The sequence below is a fragment of the Zingiber officinale genome, chromosome 8A (genome assembly GCF_018446385.1).
Source record: "Zingiber officinale cultivar Zhangliang chromosome 8A, Zo_v1.1, whole genome shotgun sequence".
NCBI classification, from domain to species: Eukaryota; Viridiplantae; Streptophyta; class Magnoliopsida; order Zingiberales; family Zingiberaceae; genus Zingiber; species Zingiber officinale.
Window position 1 is genome coordinate 120,541,096 of NC_056000.1, and position 20,661 is coordinate 120,561,756.

General features: G+C 37.6%; 1 protein-coding gene across 1 annotated transcript; it reads left to right on the forward strand.

Moving 5' to 3' along the window:
* The first annotated feature begins 4,883 nt into the window (after positions 1-4,883).
* On the forward strand, positions 4,884-5,949 carry LOC122012653 (pathogenesis-related thaumatin-like protein 3.5). The gene is made up of 2 exons (XM_042569260.1): positions 4,884-4,962; positions 5,116-5,949. Exons 1-2 carry the CDS (start codon positions 4,908-4,910, stop codon positions 5,838-5,840), a joined length of 780 nt encoding a protein of 259 aa, XP_042425194.1. The 5' UTR covers positions 4,884-4,907; the 3' UTR covers positions 5,841-5,949.
* The last annotated feature ends 14,712 nt before the right edge of the window (positions 5,950-20,661 follow it).

Sequence of the window (20,661 nt, forward strand, 5' to 3'; positions counted from 1 at the left end):
TATAGAATTCTCGATTCCCTTGACATGTCAAATTTTGATATCTGCATAAAGTGTGTTAAGGAGAAAATAACTAACAAAAGGAATAAGTAAATCGATGTAGTGACGTTTTGAAGCTGATACATATAGATATTTGTGGATTATTACCTAAGATATCTTAGAATGGTCAAATATATTTTATTAGCTTCATAGACGATTACTCTCGATTCGGCTCTTTATAAGAAGTCGTAATCTTTTAACATGTTCAAGATTTTTAAAATCAAAGTTAAACTTCAATTAGGTAAGAAAATTAAAATCATCTAATCCAACCATGGCGGTAAATATTATGGTCGATATGATGAATTAGTTGAACACGTCCAAGACCTTTTGTGAACTATCTTACTAAGTGTGAAATTGTGCCTTAATATACCATGTCTACTACACTCAGTTAGAATGGTGTAGTTGAGTGACACAACCGTACCTTAAAAAATATGGTGAGAAGTATGATGACCTACACTTCTCTACAGGATCATTATGGGGTGAGACATTCAAAACTGTAATTTACTTACTTAATAGAGTACCTAGTAAAGTAGTAACTAAAATCCTATTTGAGATGTAGATAAATAGGCAACCTAGTATTAGGCATTTACACATCTAGAATTGTCTAGCTTAGACTAGGACTTATAGGCCTAATGAAAGAAAACTTGACTCAAGAACACTTAAGTGTAATTTTATAGGTTACTCTGAGAAGTCCAAGGGATATAAATTTTATGATCCCTCAAGAGATCCTTCGTCGAAATGGGAAACACCAAATTCATTAAGGATGGTAGGAGTGATAAAATTAGGGAATTATCTTTTGAGGAAAACGTTGGCGATGCTCATTTAGTCACTACTAGTGTGATTAGTAATGGTATGGTAATTACCATATTGCATATTATGGATATTGCACATCTAGTGAGCGTAGTAAACCAAGATATTCTCATGACATCTTCAATACAATTAGAGGAGTCTACCACTGAAATTGAGGTATTACCTCATATTGATGAGCAAGTACTTCAATCATCTCAAACACAAGTATCATTAAGGTGATCCACGAGGAAATGAAGAACCACGACTTCTCATGATTATATTTATCTCCAAGAGCATAATTTTGACATAGGGTTAAAAAGTGATCTTGCATTTTTCCAAGAGGTCAAATAATACTATAACCTTAAAAGGTGGATTAACATCATGCAAGAAGAGTTGAAGTGTATGGTAGATAATGATGTTTGAGAACTTGTCGAATTGCCCGAAGATTCAAAACCGATTCATTGTAAATGGATATTTAAAATCAAGTAGGATTTAAGGGGCAATATCGAAAAGTATAAGACTCTTCTTGTTGTTAATGGATTCATTCAGAAAGAATGCATTGATTATAAGGAGAGTTTCTCACTTGTGTTGACGAAAGACCTTATAATAATCATGACACTTGTATTGTAGTTTATTATAATTTAGAGCTATATCAAATGAACGTAAAGACTATGTTCCTCAATGGAGACATTGAGGAGTCTGTATATATAGGTGTAATCAGAGAACTTTGAGTCCTCACATTCAAAACACCTAGTATATAGATTAAAGAAGTACATTATGGTTTAAAATATTTCCTATCAATAGTACCAAAAATTTAATCAAGTGGTCATCTCTTTTGGATTTAGAGAACATCTTGTTGATCAGTGTAGATATATCAAGTCCAGTGAGAGTAAGTTTGTTATACTTGTCTTATATGTGAATGGCATATTACTTACAAGTAATAATAATAGTCTGCTACATAAAACTAAGGCATTTGTATCTGATATTTTTGAAATAAAAGATCTTGGTGAAGCATCATATGTTTTAATCATACAAATCTGTCGTAATCATTTAAGTGACATTCTTGGAATTTCACAATAGGCCTATATTGAAAAGGTATTTATAAGATATGACATGCAAAACTGTACACCTGGTCATACACCTGTGTCTAAAGGTGACAATTCAATTTAGAACAGTGTCCATGTATTGAATTTAAAATAAAGCAGATGAAACAATTCCCTTATGTGTCGGCTATGGGAAGTTTCATGTATGTACAGGTTTGTACACAACTAGATATAGTGTTTATAGTGGGGAGGCTAGGCAAATATGTTAGTAACTCATGACTATCGCATTGGAAAGTAGTAAAGAGAGTGATACAGTATTTACAAAGAAGTAAGGACACATGCTTATGTATTGGAGGTCAAATCACCTGGAGGTAATTGTATATTCAAACTCCGATTTTACAGGATGCAATAATAGGAAGTCCACTTCGAACTATATTTTCATGCTTGCTAGAGAGACTATATCTTAGAAGAGCATCAAGTAAACGCTAGTAACTACTACTATGGAGGCATAGTTGGTAACATGCTATGAAGTATCCAATCACGGTATTTAGTGGTAGAAATTCGTCATAATATTACAGATTGTTGATGGCATTGATAGGCCATTGATAGGCCATTGAGGATTAATTATGATAATAAAATTATAGAATTGTATGTCAAGAACAACCATAGTTCGTCGAAGTACAAGCACATCGACATCAAGTTTCTGACAGTTAAAGAAAGACTTCAGAGTTGTCAGGTCATGATAAATCACATCAGTATAGATTTCATGTTGGTTGATCCACTCACCAAAGGCTTGGTGCCTAAGGTGTTTCATGCACATGTTATGGATATGAGAGGTCTTCTTATGGAAGAAGAACTCATCTAGTAGGAGTTTATATTTATTGCTCTATATTTATTAATAAAGACAAATATTTTATTCTAATTATTGTACGTACTTAAAGTTTAAAATATTCATGGGATTTTATTTATTTGACACTCTGAAATACAAGAGATTGTAAAAGATTGTTGGATTTAATATCTCTTAAGGAGGACTCATATGTGATTTAAGACTTGTGATACCAAAATCTATTAAATGATCTAACATAAGGTTATTGGATATCAGGTTATTGGATGTGGACCTTGTATATGTAGAATTCATTATTCACATCCATTATCATCTATGAGCTGATAATAGATGTCCATTATATATAAGTTGATCCCCAAGGATTTAGAGATATTGACCTAACTTCTTGTTCCCCATCAACAAGAAGTTTTGTGGTGTCGTCACCCCCTAATTCCCTTAGAAGATCATCTTCTTGTGTCCGCTTCTTCTTCTTTGTCAGGAATTCTTGGACGACTCTAAAAATAAGGATGACTCTTCAATCATATTCCTTATCGCTATTTGTTTATGCTTCATATTATTATGTCATATTTTCGACGTAACTAGATTCATGTTCATATTTCTTATATTTTCTCTATTTGAGCTCTTATTTCGTTCCTAGAATTCATACAGTTAGATAAAAACTCAAGTTCTAACAATGAGATATTTGAGAGAATACAAATGAGAAGCATCAAGATGTAATATTTTACTATAGCTAAAAGAAGGTGAACTATAGAGAGAGAGAAATGAAGGAGATAAGAGAATATAGATTGTTTCGGCCAGAGATCGTGGATGACTGAGCTAGTACCGAAGGATGTGCGAAGAACCCAGGGAAGACTCCAAAGGATTCGGGAAAAGGAGCAATCATAGGATCTAAAGAACTCAACCGGAGAGGTTAGAATGACACTAAGGTGAATCTTAGTATAGCCACTTCGATGTTAAAGTTAGTCTCCTGATCAAGAAGTTGGAGACTAGGAGTTATCTTGGTTTTTCCGTGTGTACCTACATATGCGGGAGCAGACTTCTTTTTATCTTACCATTCCTTCCCACACATCCTCTATTTGAGCCCCTATTAACCATGTTCTGATTGAGGGGATGTTACATCACCTCATGTTCTCTACTTTCCCCATGGAACCTGTGTGAAGGCACCACATCATCCCATTCTTTCCGTATTTGTCGCGAGCCATGTTTGACAGAACTTGGGTGCTAAGGTGGTTGAGTAAGCAGACCTAGGACCAAATTGAGCGTGAGGGAGTCAGGAGTGGCTAAGTCACTCAGTCCAGTACAACCAGCTGGGACAAACGTGTTGTGGAGCTCGATGGCCAAGCTAGATGTAGTCGAGGAGTCGAAGTTATATGGAGAGTAGATCCTCTGATCCGCAAATTACGGATCAGAGGATGATCTATTACATGAGGATCCTTAATTTGGATGGACCTCATCTTTAAATAGGTGGGGTCCATCCAAATCAAAGGTCCTCATCAGTGAACCATCCTCTAATCCGTAATTTGCGGACCAGAAAATCTCTACTGAGTTATATGGGAGTCCTATGGCCAGGGACCTGGCCCCCTTTCTCAAGTGAAGTTGTCAGCTTAGGCTATGCTTCTCGAGTGAAGATGTGGAGTCGACTCAAGCTATGTTTTTCGAGTGAAGATGTGGAGTTGGCTTGGGATGAGCTTCCCAGCGAAGTTGCCGACTCATGCTCTGCTCTCCGAGTGAGGTAGAATCGGAGTTAGTTTGGAAGTGAGTTTAGCCCAGGTTGGGGGTTAATCTAACTCGTCTGGGTCAAAGTTTCTTAGGCTAAACTGGCTGAGTGAGCTCGACTTAATTCAGCCTTCACTTGTGACCCGACTTGATTTTGGCTAAAGCGGATTTGACCTGTTAGATTTTAACTTACAGTTCAACGTAATTCTTTGATTCCACTGGTACACATATACCATATAAGCTAATAATATCCGTCACATCATAGACAATTTAATTAGGCAACAATCATTACAATTTACGTATCAAATTCACAAAACAACAAAACTTTTGTTGACTGAAGGTGATATTTTGTATCATGTCATATTAATTATATCATAAAAAGTAATTTAATATTTTTTTTCTTCTTTTCCTCCTTATTCTACCATAAATATCTGCCTCCCAATTTCTTTGATCTATCCAAAATCATCCGATTCACAGAAATGAAGAAGACTTTCCTTCTAAGCTTCCTTCTTCCAATATTTTTGAGATTCTCAGGCAAGAAATCTACAAATATTTAGTTTCTTAACTTTCTATCATTCTTTTCGAAGGATCAATTTTTTTTTTCTTTTTTCTTTTATTTTTGAGCTAAAGATTTAGTTCATCGGTATACTCTGTTTCAATAAACTGTGCTCTGTTTATGTGAACCAGAGACCACGTCGGCGTTAGGCTCCGGCGCCACCTTCACCTTAAAGAACAACTGCCACCAGACCATTTGGCCTGCTACATTATCCGGGAACGGCCTCGCCGTCCTCGGCGGCGGCGGCTTCGAGCTCGCCCCCAATGCCTCAGCTTCCTTCTGGGCACCCCCGTCCTGGTCCGGTCGTTTCTGGGCCCGCACCCGCTGCCTCTTCGGCGATTCCTCCTCCACCTCCGTTTCCTGCGCCACGGGCGACTGCGCCGGAACCCTCCGCTGCGCCGTCTCCGGCGCAGCGCCGGCCACCCTTGCCGAGTTCACCCTCGGCGGAAAGGACGACTTCTACGACGTCAGCCTCGTCGACGGCTTCAATGTCGGCATCGGCGTGCGGCCCTCGGCAGATCCGACAGCGGATCGGAGGTGCTGGTACGCTGGGTGCGTGGCGGACGTGAAGGCCCGGTGCCCGGCCGAGTTGCGGGTGGCAGCGCCCGGCGGCGAGACAGTGGCTTGCCGGAGCGCGTGCGAGGCGTTCGGGGCGCCAGAGTACTGCTGCAGCGGGGCGCACGCGACGCCGGAGACGTGCGGGCCGACGAGGTACTCCCAGCTGTTCAAGGCGGCGTGCCCGGCGGCGTACAGCTACGCCTACGACGACGCCACGAGCACGTTCACTTGTCCTGCCGGAACCTCCGACTACCTTATCACCTTCTGCCCCTCTCAGGAGGACAGCCGGAGCCGCTAAGCTCTCTCTTCCGGCGGACGCGTGAAAACAGGCCTACAAAATTCTAAATTTGGCGTTAAAAATCTAAACTTTGATTTTCTGAATAATAGTCTCTATATTCAATTCTCAATTTTAGATATTTCAGATTTCATCGAAATTAGAGAGATTTTACATTTTTAGCATCGAAAATAATCAAATCGACCCGAAAATTTATTTTAAATTTCGAAGAATATATTTTAAAAAATTTCTTAAAATCTACGAAACGTAATATATAAGAAAGGTTTATAAATAAGAGATTTAAGGTTTGAATTTTAACTATAAGAGATTTTTCTTCGACTGCGAAATGTGACTAAAACTTTTGACGGTTAACGTTAGCTGTCTGCATAAATTTTTATAAGTATTTGTTTAATTGACCGTAATGATCGATAAAAAAAAGTTTTATAAATTAACCAATTTTGTGAATAGGTGCCGATTAAAAAAACGTTTCGAGTTCAAATATTTCGTTTTGCTGAACTCACCAGCTAAAAGAAATTTTTTTGTCAATATTAAAAGGCAAATATATATAAACTTGTATAAAATCTTTATATATATATATATATATATATAAAGATTCTATACATGAAAAATCGAAATGAAAAAGTCGAGGGAGAAAAAGGAAAGTTCTTTTTCTCTTTTTACCGTTGCCACTGATGCAGTTCACGGTATTGTAGCTTTACGCTCCCACGTTCCTCTCGCTCCTTGTTGCTTTAAATAATTGTTGCTTTATTTATTTAAAAAGTAGTAGTAATTGTGTATTGATATATTTTTAAAGTTAGTAGAATTTTTCTTTTTGGTGATAATATTTAGCTGTCGTTTTTTAATTATTTTTTGACAGTTATATATTTTCCTAGCAGATTGAGTGAGTGAGTCGAGTGGAATAAGCGGGTGAGTCGAACAAGCTAGATAAGTCTGAGAGTTTGAACAAGCTCTTAGGCATGCAGAGATTACTCGTCTCTCAAGTTTCAATTCTTTTCACTACTAACCTTCAATGTCACCCACCCCTATTCAAGGATAGAGAGAAAGAAAATGATGCCCCGAAGTAATAGTGCACTTATAGACTACCTTTTCAATTTTGTAAATATATAAGGAGTAAGTTTTAATTTTGATGAATTAATAAATAAATTTTTTAAATTAACAATTGATCTAAAAATATTAGACTGATGAGTCACTCATCATAAAAACTTTTCAATTTATTCTAATAACTAGATCCATCATATCTCTAAGATTATTTAGCATGAGTTGAATAACTAATGTAAACTAAATAAAATAAAATAAAATAAATACTTTTTACCTTATAATATATCAAATATAAAAGATATTTATATAAATTTAAAAAAAAAACTCTTCGAAAGACATTTTAAAAGACTTTGTAGGTCTCTACCTATTAGAAATATATTCTAAATATTAGAAATATTCTTTAGAAATAATGAATAAATAATATTTATTCACCTTCATATCTGAAAATTTAAATTTATTATTTTAAAAAATATTTCATTATTTTTTTAAAATTAATATATCTTAAACAATTATATACTATTCCTAACCGGTTGATTGAATTAGGCAAGTTTAACGAGTCGAGTGGAAATTCATTTTTTTTTAAAGGAAGCACTATATTATCCATCCAGGATTAACCAAGCAAAATATTCTCATCGTTGGTTTTATAGTGAGATGAAGGAGTATAAATTATGTATCAAATAATCTTCTAGTAGGAGGGCATTGAACCTTGAGGAGATTAAGTCTACAGGAATTGATCCTTATCCAATCAAATAACTCTGTCATTTGAGTATCAACTTTGTTATATCGTAGGTACAATTCATCACGTTGACATTATTCATTTAGGCAATAATGACGAAGGGCCCCGGACTTAGTGTAACGGTAAAGATATACAGTGGACAATCTAATAGTCAGGCAAGGAATGCATCCATCGTTATCAAATTTCTAGACAAAGTCCGCTACTAAGTAGCATTGCAGCTCACACATCTAGGTTTACCCGATAGGGGAACAAAAGAAGACCCTCCACTTTCAAAATTAATCAGGTTGGAGGCTCATCTAATACTAGTAGTCCAAAAATTCTTAGAGTTTTCCATCATTTTTTGAAACAAATAATTGTCTCAAAAAAGGCCAAACCAACCTCACATGAACAACCTCATAGATTGAGGAGGGGAGAACATGCATTAATTGCAATCCAGCACACGATCTGGAGATGAACGGCGTCTCTTTACTATCTTGCGCCACTGATGGCGGACGAATAAGTCAATCCAAACCGACCGACCTGCCGACCATGTGATCTTGATTCTTTGGGCAGGCATTTAGATGATCAAGACCGTTGATCCCGTGGAGCGCCGGGCGTGAAGTTGATTTGGAGCCAGATTTCCACTGAAGAACTCTGGAAATCATTGCAAATACCGGTAAAGGGGAGGAAAATTGTCAGTAAACATACCAGGTGTTTACTAGAGCTAGCTGGGTCGTTGACACAACCACTCCGTGATTAAATCAGAAACTAAAAAGGCAAAGAAATGACGTAAATGGAAGGAAATATGAGACTAGATGCATGTATACATGTACTAATATTTTTTCGGATGAATCTAGTGGTTAACATATGAAGTATTGTTATCATAAGGTCTGAAGTTCGAATCTCGACAAAGTCGAAGTAAATATCTTCCTTATGTACTAGTCATTATTTCAAAGGATAGTAGTCGTCGCCCGTGATTTACCTCCTTCGTGTTAGCCCTGAAACAGATTGACGGGGACGTTGAGGGTGAGCATATTCGCCTTTTTTGCCACCATGTATACCTGTACTAATAGAGAAAGACCTCCTTTTATAATGTCTTTCACAATTCTCACATTTAATGAGACATCATCTCATTACTAGATAAGTTGTCACATCACCATACTTCCATCGTATCTGATAGTCACATTGTGAGTATGGGTGAGTATATTGTGTATCTATATATAAATACGATCTTCTAATTCTCTAACAAACTCAAGCATAGGGAGCTCATTTTCTCATTAGGCCTAAATGGGTTGTGATAGTATCTCAAGAGAGAGTAGAGCTTTATAGGCCACTAGTAAACTACAGCGCTAGCCCCTTGAGAACCTGTCCGAGTAACGTCAACCGATTGGGAAAGAACGGGAAGCAGAGCCCCATGAGTGTTAGACAGAATCGGAGAGTGGGGTCCCCTTGAGGGCTTGTCTGATCAGTGGTAGCCAATCAAGAGAGAATAGAGAGTAGAGCTGTGGGAGTGTTTGGCAAATTCGGGGAGTAAGGCCCCTTGAGGGCATGTACGATCGGCGGTAGCCAATCAGGAGAGAACGGGGAGTAGAGCCCCGTGAGTGTCCGGTAGAGTTGGGGAGTGGGGCTCCTTGAGAGCATATCTAATCGACGGTAATCGATCGAGAGAGAACGGGGAGCAAAGCCCCGTGAGTGTTCCGACAAAGTCGGGAGTGCGGCCCCTTGAAGGCTTGTCCGATCGGCTATAGCTGATTAGGAGAGAACGGGGAGCAGAACCCCGTGAGTGTTTGGCAGAGTTAGGGAGTGAGGCCCTTTGAGAGCCTGTCTGATCAGCGGTAGCTAATTGGGAGAGAACGGGAAGTAGAGCTCCGTGAGTGTCCGATAGAGATGACGAGTGGGGCCCCTTGAGGGTATGCTCGATTTGCAGTAATCGATTGGGAGAGAACGGGAAGCAAATCCCCGTGAGTGCCCAACAGAGTCGGGGAGTGAGACCTCTTAAGGGCTTGTCTGATCGGTGGTAGCCGATCAGGAGATGATGATTTTGCTAAGCTAGCTATTCGGGCTTTGACTTGTTTTGGACTTTGACTGCCACCTATTCTGGCTTATTGACCCCTGAGCCCCACCAAAGGGTCCTCCCATATTCACTATATCACAAGCTTCCCTTTCAAGTCTAGTCAAAGGAAGTTCAGGACCAATTGACTAGACCTCTTCAATCTTTAGTTTCTTGATCGGTTTCACAAACCTGGCTAACATCACTATGCTACGTTTCTTGTTGGAGCTTATCCTTTTCAAAAAAGGATCATGTCAGATGTCATAAATGCACGGTCATGTGCAACGATATGCATGATTACATATCATGGTAATAATTCGCTGGTCACCTCCATCATAAATGTCCTTTCTACGATGCCGCCACATGGTCTGACCATGTTTGATTTTTTAATTCCTGAAGAGACATATGACGTATTACGATTAGACTACTAACAATTTTTCTCTTTTGATCGGATGTCTGTGGTAATTAGCCCGCCCTTTTGCCTTTGAGATCAGACAACTGTGCTCTAACCTTCTAGGTTTATAAGCTTCACTAGTCCAGGGTTTTTGGTTCACATATTCTTCTCCTTCTCCAGTGCTCATTGTCCACCATCGCAATTAGGTTTTTCAACCCTCTTCTTCACTTATAAGTTCTCCTTGACTCCATGTGGTTTTTATTCTCAAATCATGATCCTCGATGCTCCACTGTATATTCCTACTTTGTAATGCATCTTCACTCTCTCTAATTTTAATAGCGGGGAGGTGGACCAAATTTGGCTCACTTTCGAACTTTCTCTCGATCATCACATTGTCATCCTCAATGTTCTTGACCACTCCCATCTTCTTCCCCCAAGTTATATTTGTTAGTTAGAGTCCTAGAGCCAATCATTTGATGATTGTTGTATGGACTCATTGTATCATATTTTTTATGTATATAAAGGCATTTATTTATGGTTATTATGCTTACTTGTATTGGTGCCAAATAATTAAGTATAATAGCGTCCTTGAGTAGAAGGTTCTTACCTATATCAATCGATTGGTTGAATTAATAATAAGATGATATAGGGAACACTACTCTTAATCATTCCTAGTCAAGTATTAACATTTAAGGACAATGTTAATGCGACGAGACTAGCATGTAGGTCAACTCGATGACTTGATCTCACAAGTCATGGATATGGAGATATCAAGTTGACACATGGGTATGCATTGGAGCATGTATACTGAATGACCCGCCATGAGAAAATATCATAGATCGTTATATGAGTGGCATATACTTTCTCATGTGACTATTAGTATGACTATTAGTCCTTGGACATGAAGTCACCATGGTTTCCTACATAAGGAGTTACATACTTTGGCTTCGTCAAACGTCACCCGTAACTGGGTGGACTATAAAGGCGATTACTGGGTATGAAACAAATTATGCGAAGGGATGTGAGTGATGTAGATGAGATCTATCCCTCCTATATGATGGGAGTGACATCATTATTCTTGATAGAGTGAGATCACTAAGTGCATGGCCATGCCAAAATGAGTCAATATGAGATGTTGAGCTCATTTGATTGAGTGAGTCTACTTGGGATTCAAGATTTAGATTGATTAGAGGATGACACGGTATATGCCTCACATTGATCAATCTAGATGTCAAGGATAGAAGGACACTTGTCATATATTGTGAGGGGTCACAATTAGTAGTCACAAGGTGATGTTGGATCTCAACATTCTTGTAACTTAGGTAGTAATGATGTGTTGCTAGATACTGCTCATTACTTATGCTTCTAAATGGGTTTAGGAGCATTGCCAACGTTACAAGAACCTATAGGGTCACATACAAAGGGCAATTAGATAGAGATTAGGTTCACTTTATGTACCTAGAGGATTAGGTTCATGTGATGAACCAAATTGGATTAAGAGTAATCCAAAGTAAACTAATTGAGTTGGACTCAATTTGGTTCATGTGTTAAATGAGTCTAATTTGGACTTAGACTCATTGAGCCAATTTAATTCAATGAATAGAGATTCATTTAATTAAAATTGACTTGAACCAATAGTTAATTTGATCAACCATGGGAGAGAAGTGGTCAAGTTTGACTTGACTTGAGAGGAAGATGAAAGGTCAAGTTTGACTTGACCATTGCCACCTCATTTGTGAGTTGGCATTAAGTGGACTAATGATGATGTGCCACATCATCAAGGATAGCACATGTGTGTGCAACCTCATGAGGGAGATCAAGAGTTGTGACTCTTGATATCCCATGGAGGTATATAACCTTTTTCAAGGTGGCCGGCCACTTTAACACAAGTAGGAGTTTCATTTTGTGTGTGTAACCTCCTTCTTCTTCCTCTCTACCTTTCTTCTCTCCCTCTCCTCCACCATTGTTGATCCTCTAAGGTTGCTAGCACATCTTTAGAGGTTCTCTCCATCGATTTGTTCGTGTGGATACGCATAGAGGGTTGTACAGTTGACAACCTTGAGATCCGGCGAATCTTGGACAAGCGGGATACGCGAAGGGCTTCGCTACAAAGGTATAAGTCTCTTCCTTGTAGATCTAGTGTAGATCTAGGCTAGAAAACATGTACACCAAGTTTTTACGAAATTTTATAACTTCGCACGGATCCGGTGGCATGGGATTCGGGGTTTTCGCAATGCAAAAAGCGGTTTTTGCGCCCCGAAAAACCCAACAATATTACCTTAAAATACCAATTTCTAGGGGGTGTTCGCTTCCCCATCTCCCCCCTTCTTCTCAATTTTTTAAAAATATTTTTGTGTCCCCCTTCAACAGTTGGCTTCTAATTCCATTCAATTGTTGGGTGGTTGTCATTCTCTTCTACTTATATCATGTCCCCCTAACTCCTCATTTTTTTTCATTATTTTTATTATCCCCAAAAGTTAGATGTGGAGGTTTTTATTCTCCAGACTCAAATGAGGTTTGTCTTATTTGATAAGATAACTACTTCGAATAAGGGATAGAAATCCTGTTACTTTTTGTTCAATTGGCTCCATCTATATCTTGGTCAACTGGCTGACAAATGGAGCTATCCATTACATCAAAGCTAGGCAACTTCTGTTGGGAGGCCACCTTCATTTCTGCATAAGAAATACTGGCCAACCTAAAGTTCAACATCAACAAACTGCTTCAAGAGGACATTCTTTATATTTTTGGACTAAGTCCCATCAAGGCCGGACTGCCCTTTAGTAAGAAACTCAGCCTCACTATGATATTGTATCTAACTGAGGTTCTTTCTTCTTTCGGTAGATAAGACCATGTGGAAAGTTGTTGTGCGTGTGATCCTGAAGCTTGAAATGGTAGAGCTGAGCCAACATGGGAAAGCCGAGTTGGAGAAAAATGACCCCCATCCTACTAGCTCCGCCAACGAGGCTCATACCAGTGAGGTGGCGGCAAGTGGGGCACAGGGCAGCTACATAAAGGCAAGTATGGGGGAAATGTTGTCACCCTATCCTTCTATAGTACTCATGTAGATCTCATTGGAGTCCACAGAGTCTGATGAGCCCCTCAGGATGTGACGCAAGAGATGTCGATCGACGACTCCCTCCACCTAGGCTCCCTAGGAGGTCTTGTCGTGTCCATCTTTTGCTCGAGGGGAGAGCTTAATGTCTGCCTCTTAGGTGGAATGGGTAGGTGGCCCAGACTTGGTACTAACTGATCCTTCTAATAGCCAGTATCTAGTGGAGCCATTGTTGTCGACTGACCACATTGATGCACAACTAATTTTTGCTCTACGACACCCCCTCTGACCGCCTCTCCTCCCAAGGGTTTCTCGTCCAAGCCCAGTTCATCCTATGGGTATGTTTCAATGAAGATAAGCACAATGATCAGGTTGTTGGTGCAAGCTGCACCAGAATCAAACCTGAGTTTTGATGTTGTCAAAGGTTCAAGTTAAGTCTTGTTGTGATCTAAAAAGTTGACTAAGTGTGCAGGCTGTTTACTCAACTGGGAAAGACCTAGCTGGAGGCTAGGCAAGAGAAATCTTAGTAGATCGTGGAACCCAGGTGAAAGTCCAAGAGGGTCGAAGGGACCCGAAGCTTGGCGGTGCAATCGAGATCAGGTCTGGAGGACTGAAGATCAAGAGAAAAGTCCTAGGGAGCCGATCATGTAACGACCCAAAATTCCTCATTACGAGTCCTAATAGTGGTTAAAAATATTTAGAAATACTTTAGAAATATTCTAGAGATTTTTAGAGTATTTTTATGTAATTTTTAGAGGTCGTTTGGTATTTTTACTAAACGAAAGAAGTTTCGACAAAAAAATGTCCAAGTCGAGATTCGAACCCGAGACCTCCGGCCGAACCAAGCTTTAAGCGAGTCCGGCTAACCAAGTGTGCAAGCAATTGCTGCTGATTAAAAGAAGCATGAAATTTATTTAAGTAGTAGAAGTTGATAACAGGAAATAATAGGAAGAAAAAGGTTGCAGCCGAGATTTGAACCCACGAGCCAAACCTTAAGCAAGGCGCGGCTGACCAAGTGTCCCAGCGAATGTTGCTGATTAAGAAGGGTAATGAAATTTATTTAAGTAATAGTTAATAGGAAACGGAAAATAAATGGGAATAAAAAGGTTCAGCTGAGGAATCGAACCCGCAACCTCTGATTTAGAGAAAGCACAGCTGACCAAGTGTTCCAGCGAGCGATGCTGATTAAAAGAAGGAACAAAATTTATTTAAGTAGTAATTAATAAATAGGAAATAAATAGGAGAAAAAGGGTTCGGCTGAGGAATTGAACCCGTAACCTCTGACCGAGGGCAAATCCGGCAGACCAAAAATGCAAACGGACAAATCTGTTTAGAAAAAAATAGAAATATTTATTTAAGGAGTTAACAGAAATATTAAGTTATAAAAAGGGATAAGTTGATGCTCTGTTTTCCCATGACTTAAACCATTCTCTCCTTCTCTTCTGCGTACGATGGCGGAGCTCGGGCAAAAAACAAAAGGGAGTTAGGGCATCGTCTCCGGCGACCGACCAAGGTCCTAGAAGCCCTTTTTGTTCGGTTGTGAGTCCAAGAAGCAAGGTAAGTGCTTCCTCACCTGCAGTAGAGTAGTTTCGGATTCATGTATTCTTGATTTCCGACGCATGCCGCAAAGATTGATGATTTTGAAGATTTCCTGCCGTGAGTTTCATAAAGAAGATGAGAAGAGGTTTTAATTAATTTGAATATGTGATTTAGTTTATTCCTTATTGTTTGATTAGTGCTGCTACCATGAAACTAAATTTAGTTTATTTAGATTTGGAAAGGAGTAAATTGTTTTGTTATGTAGTGAGCATGAGACAGATATCATATTGATTAATTTATGGGAAGAGAATGCATAAATTTAAGGGAATATTAGATTCAGAAAAGATGATGATCAAATGTTGATGACGTAAATTAAGGATGGAAATTTTACTTTCAGATTTTTGGTGGAACTTATAGTGCAGTTTTTTTGTAAGATTATAGTGCAGAACTTTGATTAAGTTTGTAGGCAGATTTGATTAAGCTTATAGTGTAGAATTTTGATCAAACTTATAGTGCAGAATTTTGATTAGGCTTATAGTGCAGAATTTTGATTAAGCTTATAGTGCAGAATTTTGATTAAGCTTATAGTGCAGAATTTTGATTAAGTTTGTAAGCATATTTGATTAAGCTTATAGTGCAGAATTTTGATTAAGCTTATAGTGCAGAATTTTGATTAAGTTTGTAGGCAGATTTGATTACGCTTGTATGCAGATTTAGTTTTAGTGCAGTTTCAATAAGCATTTCAGTACAGTTCTATTAAGTATTTCCATGCAATTCCGTTAAGCATTTCAGTGCGGAGTTAATAAGCATTTTAGTGCAGTTTTGTGTGAGACACATTTTTAATAGAGGTATTAACAAGTATAAGCAAGATAAATAAAAGAAAGAAAAAAGCCAAGGCCTTAAGTAGATCCCAAAGTCAAGACTTTAGGGATTTTGGCACACAAGGTGCTTATTAAAATACCGAGACATTATATATTAGAAGTATTAAAAGATAACAAGTATTTTACTTTTATCAGTGGCACTGTGCTGGACTCTCAGTTGTCCTTGGGTTGGGCTCCCATAGTCGTCCCTAGGTTCAGATAACCTAGTATGCTGGACTCTCAGTTGTCCTTGGGTTAGGCTCCCATAGTCGTCCCTAAGTTTAAATAGCCTAGTAAACCCTACTAGATTCGGGACTAGCTACCTCAGGTCTAGTTAGGGATGCGCGCATAGTAAGTACAGTTACCGGGCCCAAAGAGAAGTTGATTATTATTTTGAAGTATTAAAGTATAAGTTTTTAAACAAGTAAAACAAGCTTTACATAAGTTTAAAATTCAGCAAGTTTAGTTTTCCTATATGCTGACATGTTGTTTAGATTTGCTTACATGTTTAGCTTTTCAGTATGCTATGTTTTTTTTGCTATTAGATGAGCATGAGTAGTATTTCTTTCTGAGCATTCAGTTTTAGATTCTTCCAGCAATATGCATATTCGAGTTTTGTGAGTTAGATAGCGCTTACTAAGTAATTTTGCTTATAGTTGCATTTCCTCTTACTGCAGATAAAGGAAAGGAAAAGTTATAGCAAAGGAATGCAACAAGGAGGTGTGGATGGATGTGTGATGCCTGGACTATAGAAGCCTTGGGATTTAGCATAAGAATTTATTAAGATTGCCATGCATTTAGACTATTGAAATTGTTTATTCATGTTGATGATTTTATTCATAGAATGATTTTATGTGTTTAGATGAGTCATTTAGTCTTCTGCTGCTAGTTAATTGTATGTTTTGAGTTCTCCGAGAGTTTTAGGAATTTCTATCAACATGTGAACAAGGTTAGTTAAGATAAGTTAGTAGTCCAGTAGCGCTCCGCCCTCACAAACCAGTATTGAGGAGGGTGGGGTGTTATAGATCAAAGCTAAGTGAAAAGTCTGAACTAGATCTGGAGGATCTATGTTTGGCAGGTAGGTTGAGGTAAGCAACTGGAGGAGCGACAGTGTGGTCGAGTTCCAAAAGGGAACAATCTTAGGTCGCTGATCCAACTAAAGAAATCGGGAAGGTTTCCAAGTTGAGATCACGACAGTTCTACTGTCTTTTCATATTACTCTTGCATTATAATATTATTGTTCTAACATCTGTTTTGCAGGAAGGTTTTTGCTTAACACTGTGTTGCAGGTCAGACTATATCGGTCTACCGAACCATTGATCGGTCGACCAAATAAAGCAAAAACAGTGCAGTAATTATATCAGACTAGAACAGAGTCCAAGTCTGATCAGACATTGATCGATCGACCGAACCAGAAGATTGGTCGACCGAACAGTAATGACTCAGCACTGACCAACTCACCAGCATCGATCAGCAGGAAAAGAAAACAAGTCCTGATCGGTCGATCGAACCGGAGGACCGGTCGACCGATCCAATCAGCATTAAACAACATTAAATGAAGATCTCAGCTAATTTTGACGAGCAGGGAAAAGATCCTGTTCGGTCAACCGAAAGGCATGATCGGTCGACCGAACCCTTAAAGAGCAATTACTGCCCACGTCAGACTCCAGCTAGGAAGGAAGGGAGCGGGTTCGGTCGATCGAAAAGTGGGATCGGTCGACCAAACGTCCAGTACACCTATAAAAGGTGGCTCGAAGTCTAAGGCAGCATAATTCTTCTGATTATCTCAAAAGCTCTTCTTCGTGTACGGATTGTGCTACACATCTTCAATAGCTCAGCAAGTCACTCCGTCCGGAAGTACTGACGAAGCTACACCCTACGCATACTATTGTCGGTATATTTATTTTGTATTGCACTTAATTTTAAATAAGATAGTAGGGTTGTTACTATCTTATACTTTTGTATCTGTACGATCCACTTCTTTCCGAGGATCTCGGAAAGAAGGGTTATAGTGTTTGCCTTCGAGTAGGAGTCGAGCTAGGCTCCGAACGAAGTAAATGAACCTGTCTCCCTTTTTACTTTCTGCTGCACGATTCTGATTTAAAAGTAAAAGAAGAGTTTTAAAAGAAGCGATATTCACCCCTCCTCTATCGCTCGCATCCGATCTATCAGTTGGTATTAGAGCCTCATTAGCTCTGAAAGTTCTTAACCGATTTTCAAAACATTTTTTTAAAATTGTTCTCTTTTCTTGTAGAATAATTTTTTTTCTCATTTCTATTTTTCAAGCATTACTAATCCCAAGACAAAAGTCTTGGAAATATTTTCTGTTTTAATTTTTTCTTGCAAGGATGTCGAACACATATCAAGAAGGTTATAGTACGGTCCGACCTCCACTATTCAAAGGAGAAAATTTCAGTTATTGGAAGAATAGAATGAAGTGTTACTTGAAGTCCGACATCGAGCTCTGGTTCACAATCTTGAAAGGCTACACTCTTCCGACGAAAGACGGAACAATATTAGAACCAGAAGAATGGACTCCTTAAATGATCAAGAAGGCTCAACTGAACTACAAGGTGATCAACACCATTCAGTGCGGGCTCACAATGGAGGAGTTAAACTGAGTCGGCTCCTACGACAACGCCAAAGAACTGTGGGACTCGCTAGTCAAACTACACGAAGGGACCGATGAGTCCAAGGTAAACAAACGAGATTTACTTTTAAACAATTTATTTAATATAAAAAAGTTTCCCGGAGAGACGGCCTCGCAACTACACGCTCGACTGAAGGACATCCTAAATGGCCTCCACCTGATCGGGCATAATCTTGAAAACCGCGACACGATAAGGTACGCTTTGAACGCTTTTCCGAGGAATGCTTTGTGGGCATCAATTGTAGATGCATACAAAGTTTCTAAGGACCTTTCAATATTAAGTTAGATGAATTATTTTGCGAGTTGGAATTACATAAACAATCTAAAATAAGTCAAGTCGAGAAAGGAGTTGCTTTGTATGCAGGCCCAAACAAGGAAGCAAAGTCAAAAACGAAGATCAAGTTAGAAAGTGAGTCTAACTCTGACTCAACAAACGAAGAAGAGTTAGTCAACATGGTCCAGAGACTTTTGATGAAAAAGAAGTTCAGAAGAAATGGCAAGAAGACATTGTTCAACCAGAACCAGAACAAGTCAGAAGTGATTTGTTACGGGCGCAACAAAAAGGTACACTTCAAAATCGATTGCCCAAATCGAAAGGAAGAAAGACCCAAACCGACAAGACGAAAGAAGGCTCTTCAAGCAACGTGGGACGAGACCTCTTTCGACAAATCCGACACGGAGCAAACAAAGCATTCAAACCATCTTGCATTTATGGCAAGAAACGAAGATTCTGACTCCGAGTCCGACGAGGAGTACGAGTCCGAGATCGACCTCGATTCCGACAAAAGCCGCGGATCGGAAGATTCAAATATGGTAACGATTTATTCTAAGTCAAATCTGCTTAAAGTAGTTAAGTGTTTGTTTAAAAAGTTATCTAAATCGTAAAAACAAAATAACTTATTACTTGAGGAAATAGAACACCTTAAGCAACAAGTTAACTTGAGTGACTCGACTAACCAAGTTCAAGTCGGAACTTCGACTCAAGGTGAAAAACTTGAGGAAGAAAATTCTGACTTGAAAGGACAAGTCGAGCGACTCAAGAAAACGTCGAAAAGGTTCGAACTAGGATCCAAGTGTCTAAATATGGTATTTGGGTCACAACGAGCCGTGTACAACAAATCAGGACTTGGTTACAACCTTAAACAAACAAGCAAATCATATTTGTCTTTAATTAGTCAAAAAATTAGAAGTCGAGTCCAAGCATGGGTTCAAACAAAACTTTTAATCAAACCAATTAAACCAAATCATTACTTGGTCCCTGAGAGTCAAATCCATTACTTAGATAGACCTTATCTAAGCTACGACTAAGGGGGAGCAAGTAGAAAAACAATACAACCAACTTGATTAACCAAACTCAACACTTAGGATTAGGTTTATTTTTCTGCTTAGAATGGTTAGATGAAAAAGGTTTACCAAACCCTACAACATAGCATCAGAATGGATTGGGATGATAGTACGTCAAGGAAACTTTGTCGAAGGCATGTCTAGGTTGAATATGGAATTCTACCTGGTACACTAGACTTAGTGGATCTGACCGAAGCTACCCTAGTCAAACATGGGCTAGTTAGACCAAAATTTAGTATTAAGTTTTTTGGGCGGGAACAGTTTGGAAGTCTTCAGCAAGTGATCCACCGTTGATACACAAGAAGGTCATATATCTCGCCACTGAACTGAAAGCTTATCCTTATGAAGCATGTTTGATTAACCCAAAGCTAAGTTTGAATCTAACATGGGTTCAATAATCTTTTTCAAACTTAATTAAATTCCAAACCTAATTAAATATCAAATTTAAACTTAATTAAATTCTAAATCTAATTAAAATTTAATCCTAATTAAACTCCAAACTTAATTAAATATCAAAATTAATTAAAACTTATTTAAAAATTATATTAAAACTTAAACTTATTTAAAAATTATTTTAAAACTTATTTAAAATTATATTAAAACTTATTTAAAAATTATTTTAAAACTTATTTAAAATGATTTTAAAACTTATTTTAAAAATATTTTAAAACTTATTTAAAATTATTTTAAAACTTATTTAAAATTATTTTAAAACTTATTTAAAAATTATTTAAAATTATTTTAAAACTTATTTAAAATTATTTTAAAACTTATTTAAATATCATTTTAAAACATATTAAAAATTATTTTAAAACTTATTTAAAAATCATTTTAAAACTTATTAAAAATTATTTTAAAATCATTTTAAAACTTATTAAAAATTATTTTAAAACTCATTTAAAAAACATTTTAAAACTTATTAAAAATTATTTTAAAACTTATTAAAAACTTATTTAAAAATCATTTTAAAACTTATTAAAAATTATTTTAAAAATTATTTAAAAAACATTTTAAAACTTATTAAAATTTATTTTAAATCTTTTTAAAAATTATTTAAAAAAACTTAATTAAAAATCATTTTAAAATTATTTTAAAACATAATTATAATTTATTTTTTAAAATTTAATTAAAACCTTTAAAAAATTATTTAAAAAAATTAACACTTAAACGAAATGTTCC

Coding starts and splice junctions, on each gene's coding strand:
- LOC122012653 (XM_042569260.1), top strand. CDS start 4,908: ATGAAGAAGACTTTCCTTCTAAGCTTCCTTCTTCCAATATTTTTGAGA. Junction 4,963..5,115: donor AATATTTTTGAGATTCTCAG/GCAAGAAATCTA, acceptor TATGTGAACCAG/AGACCACGTCGGCGTTAGGC.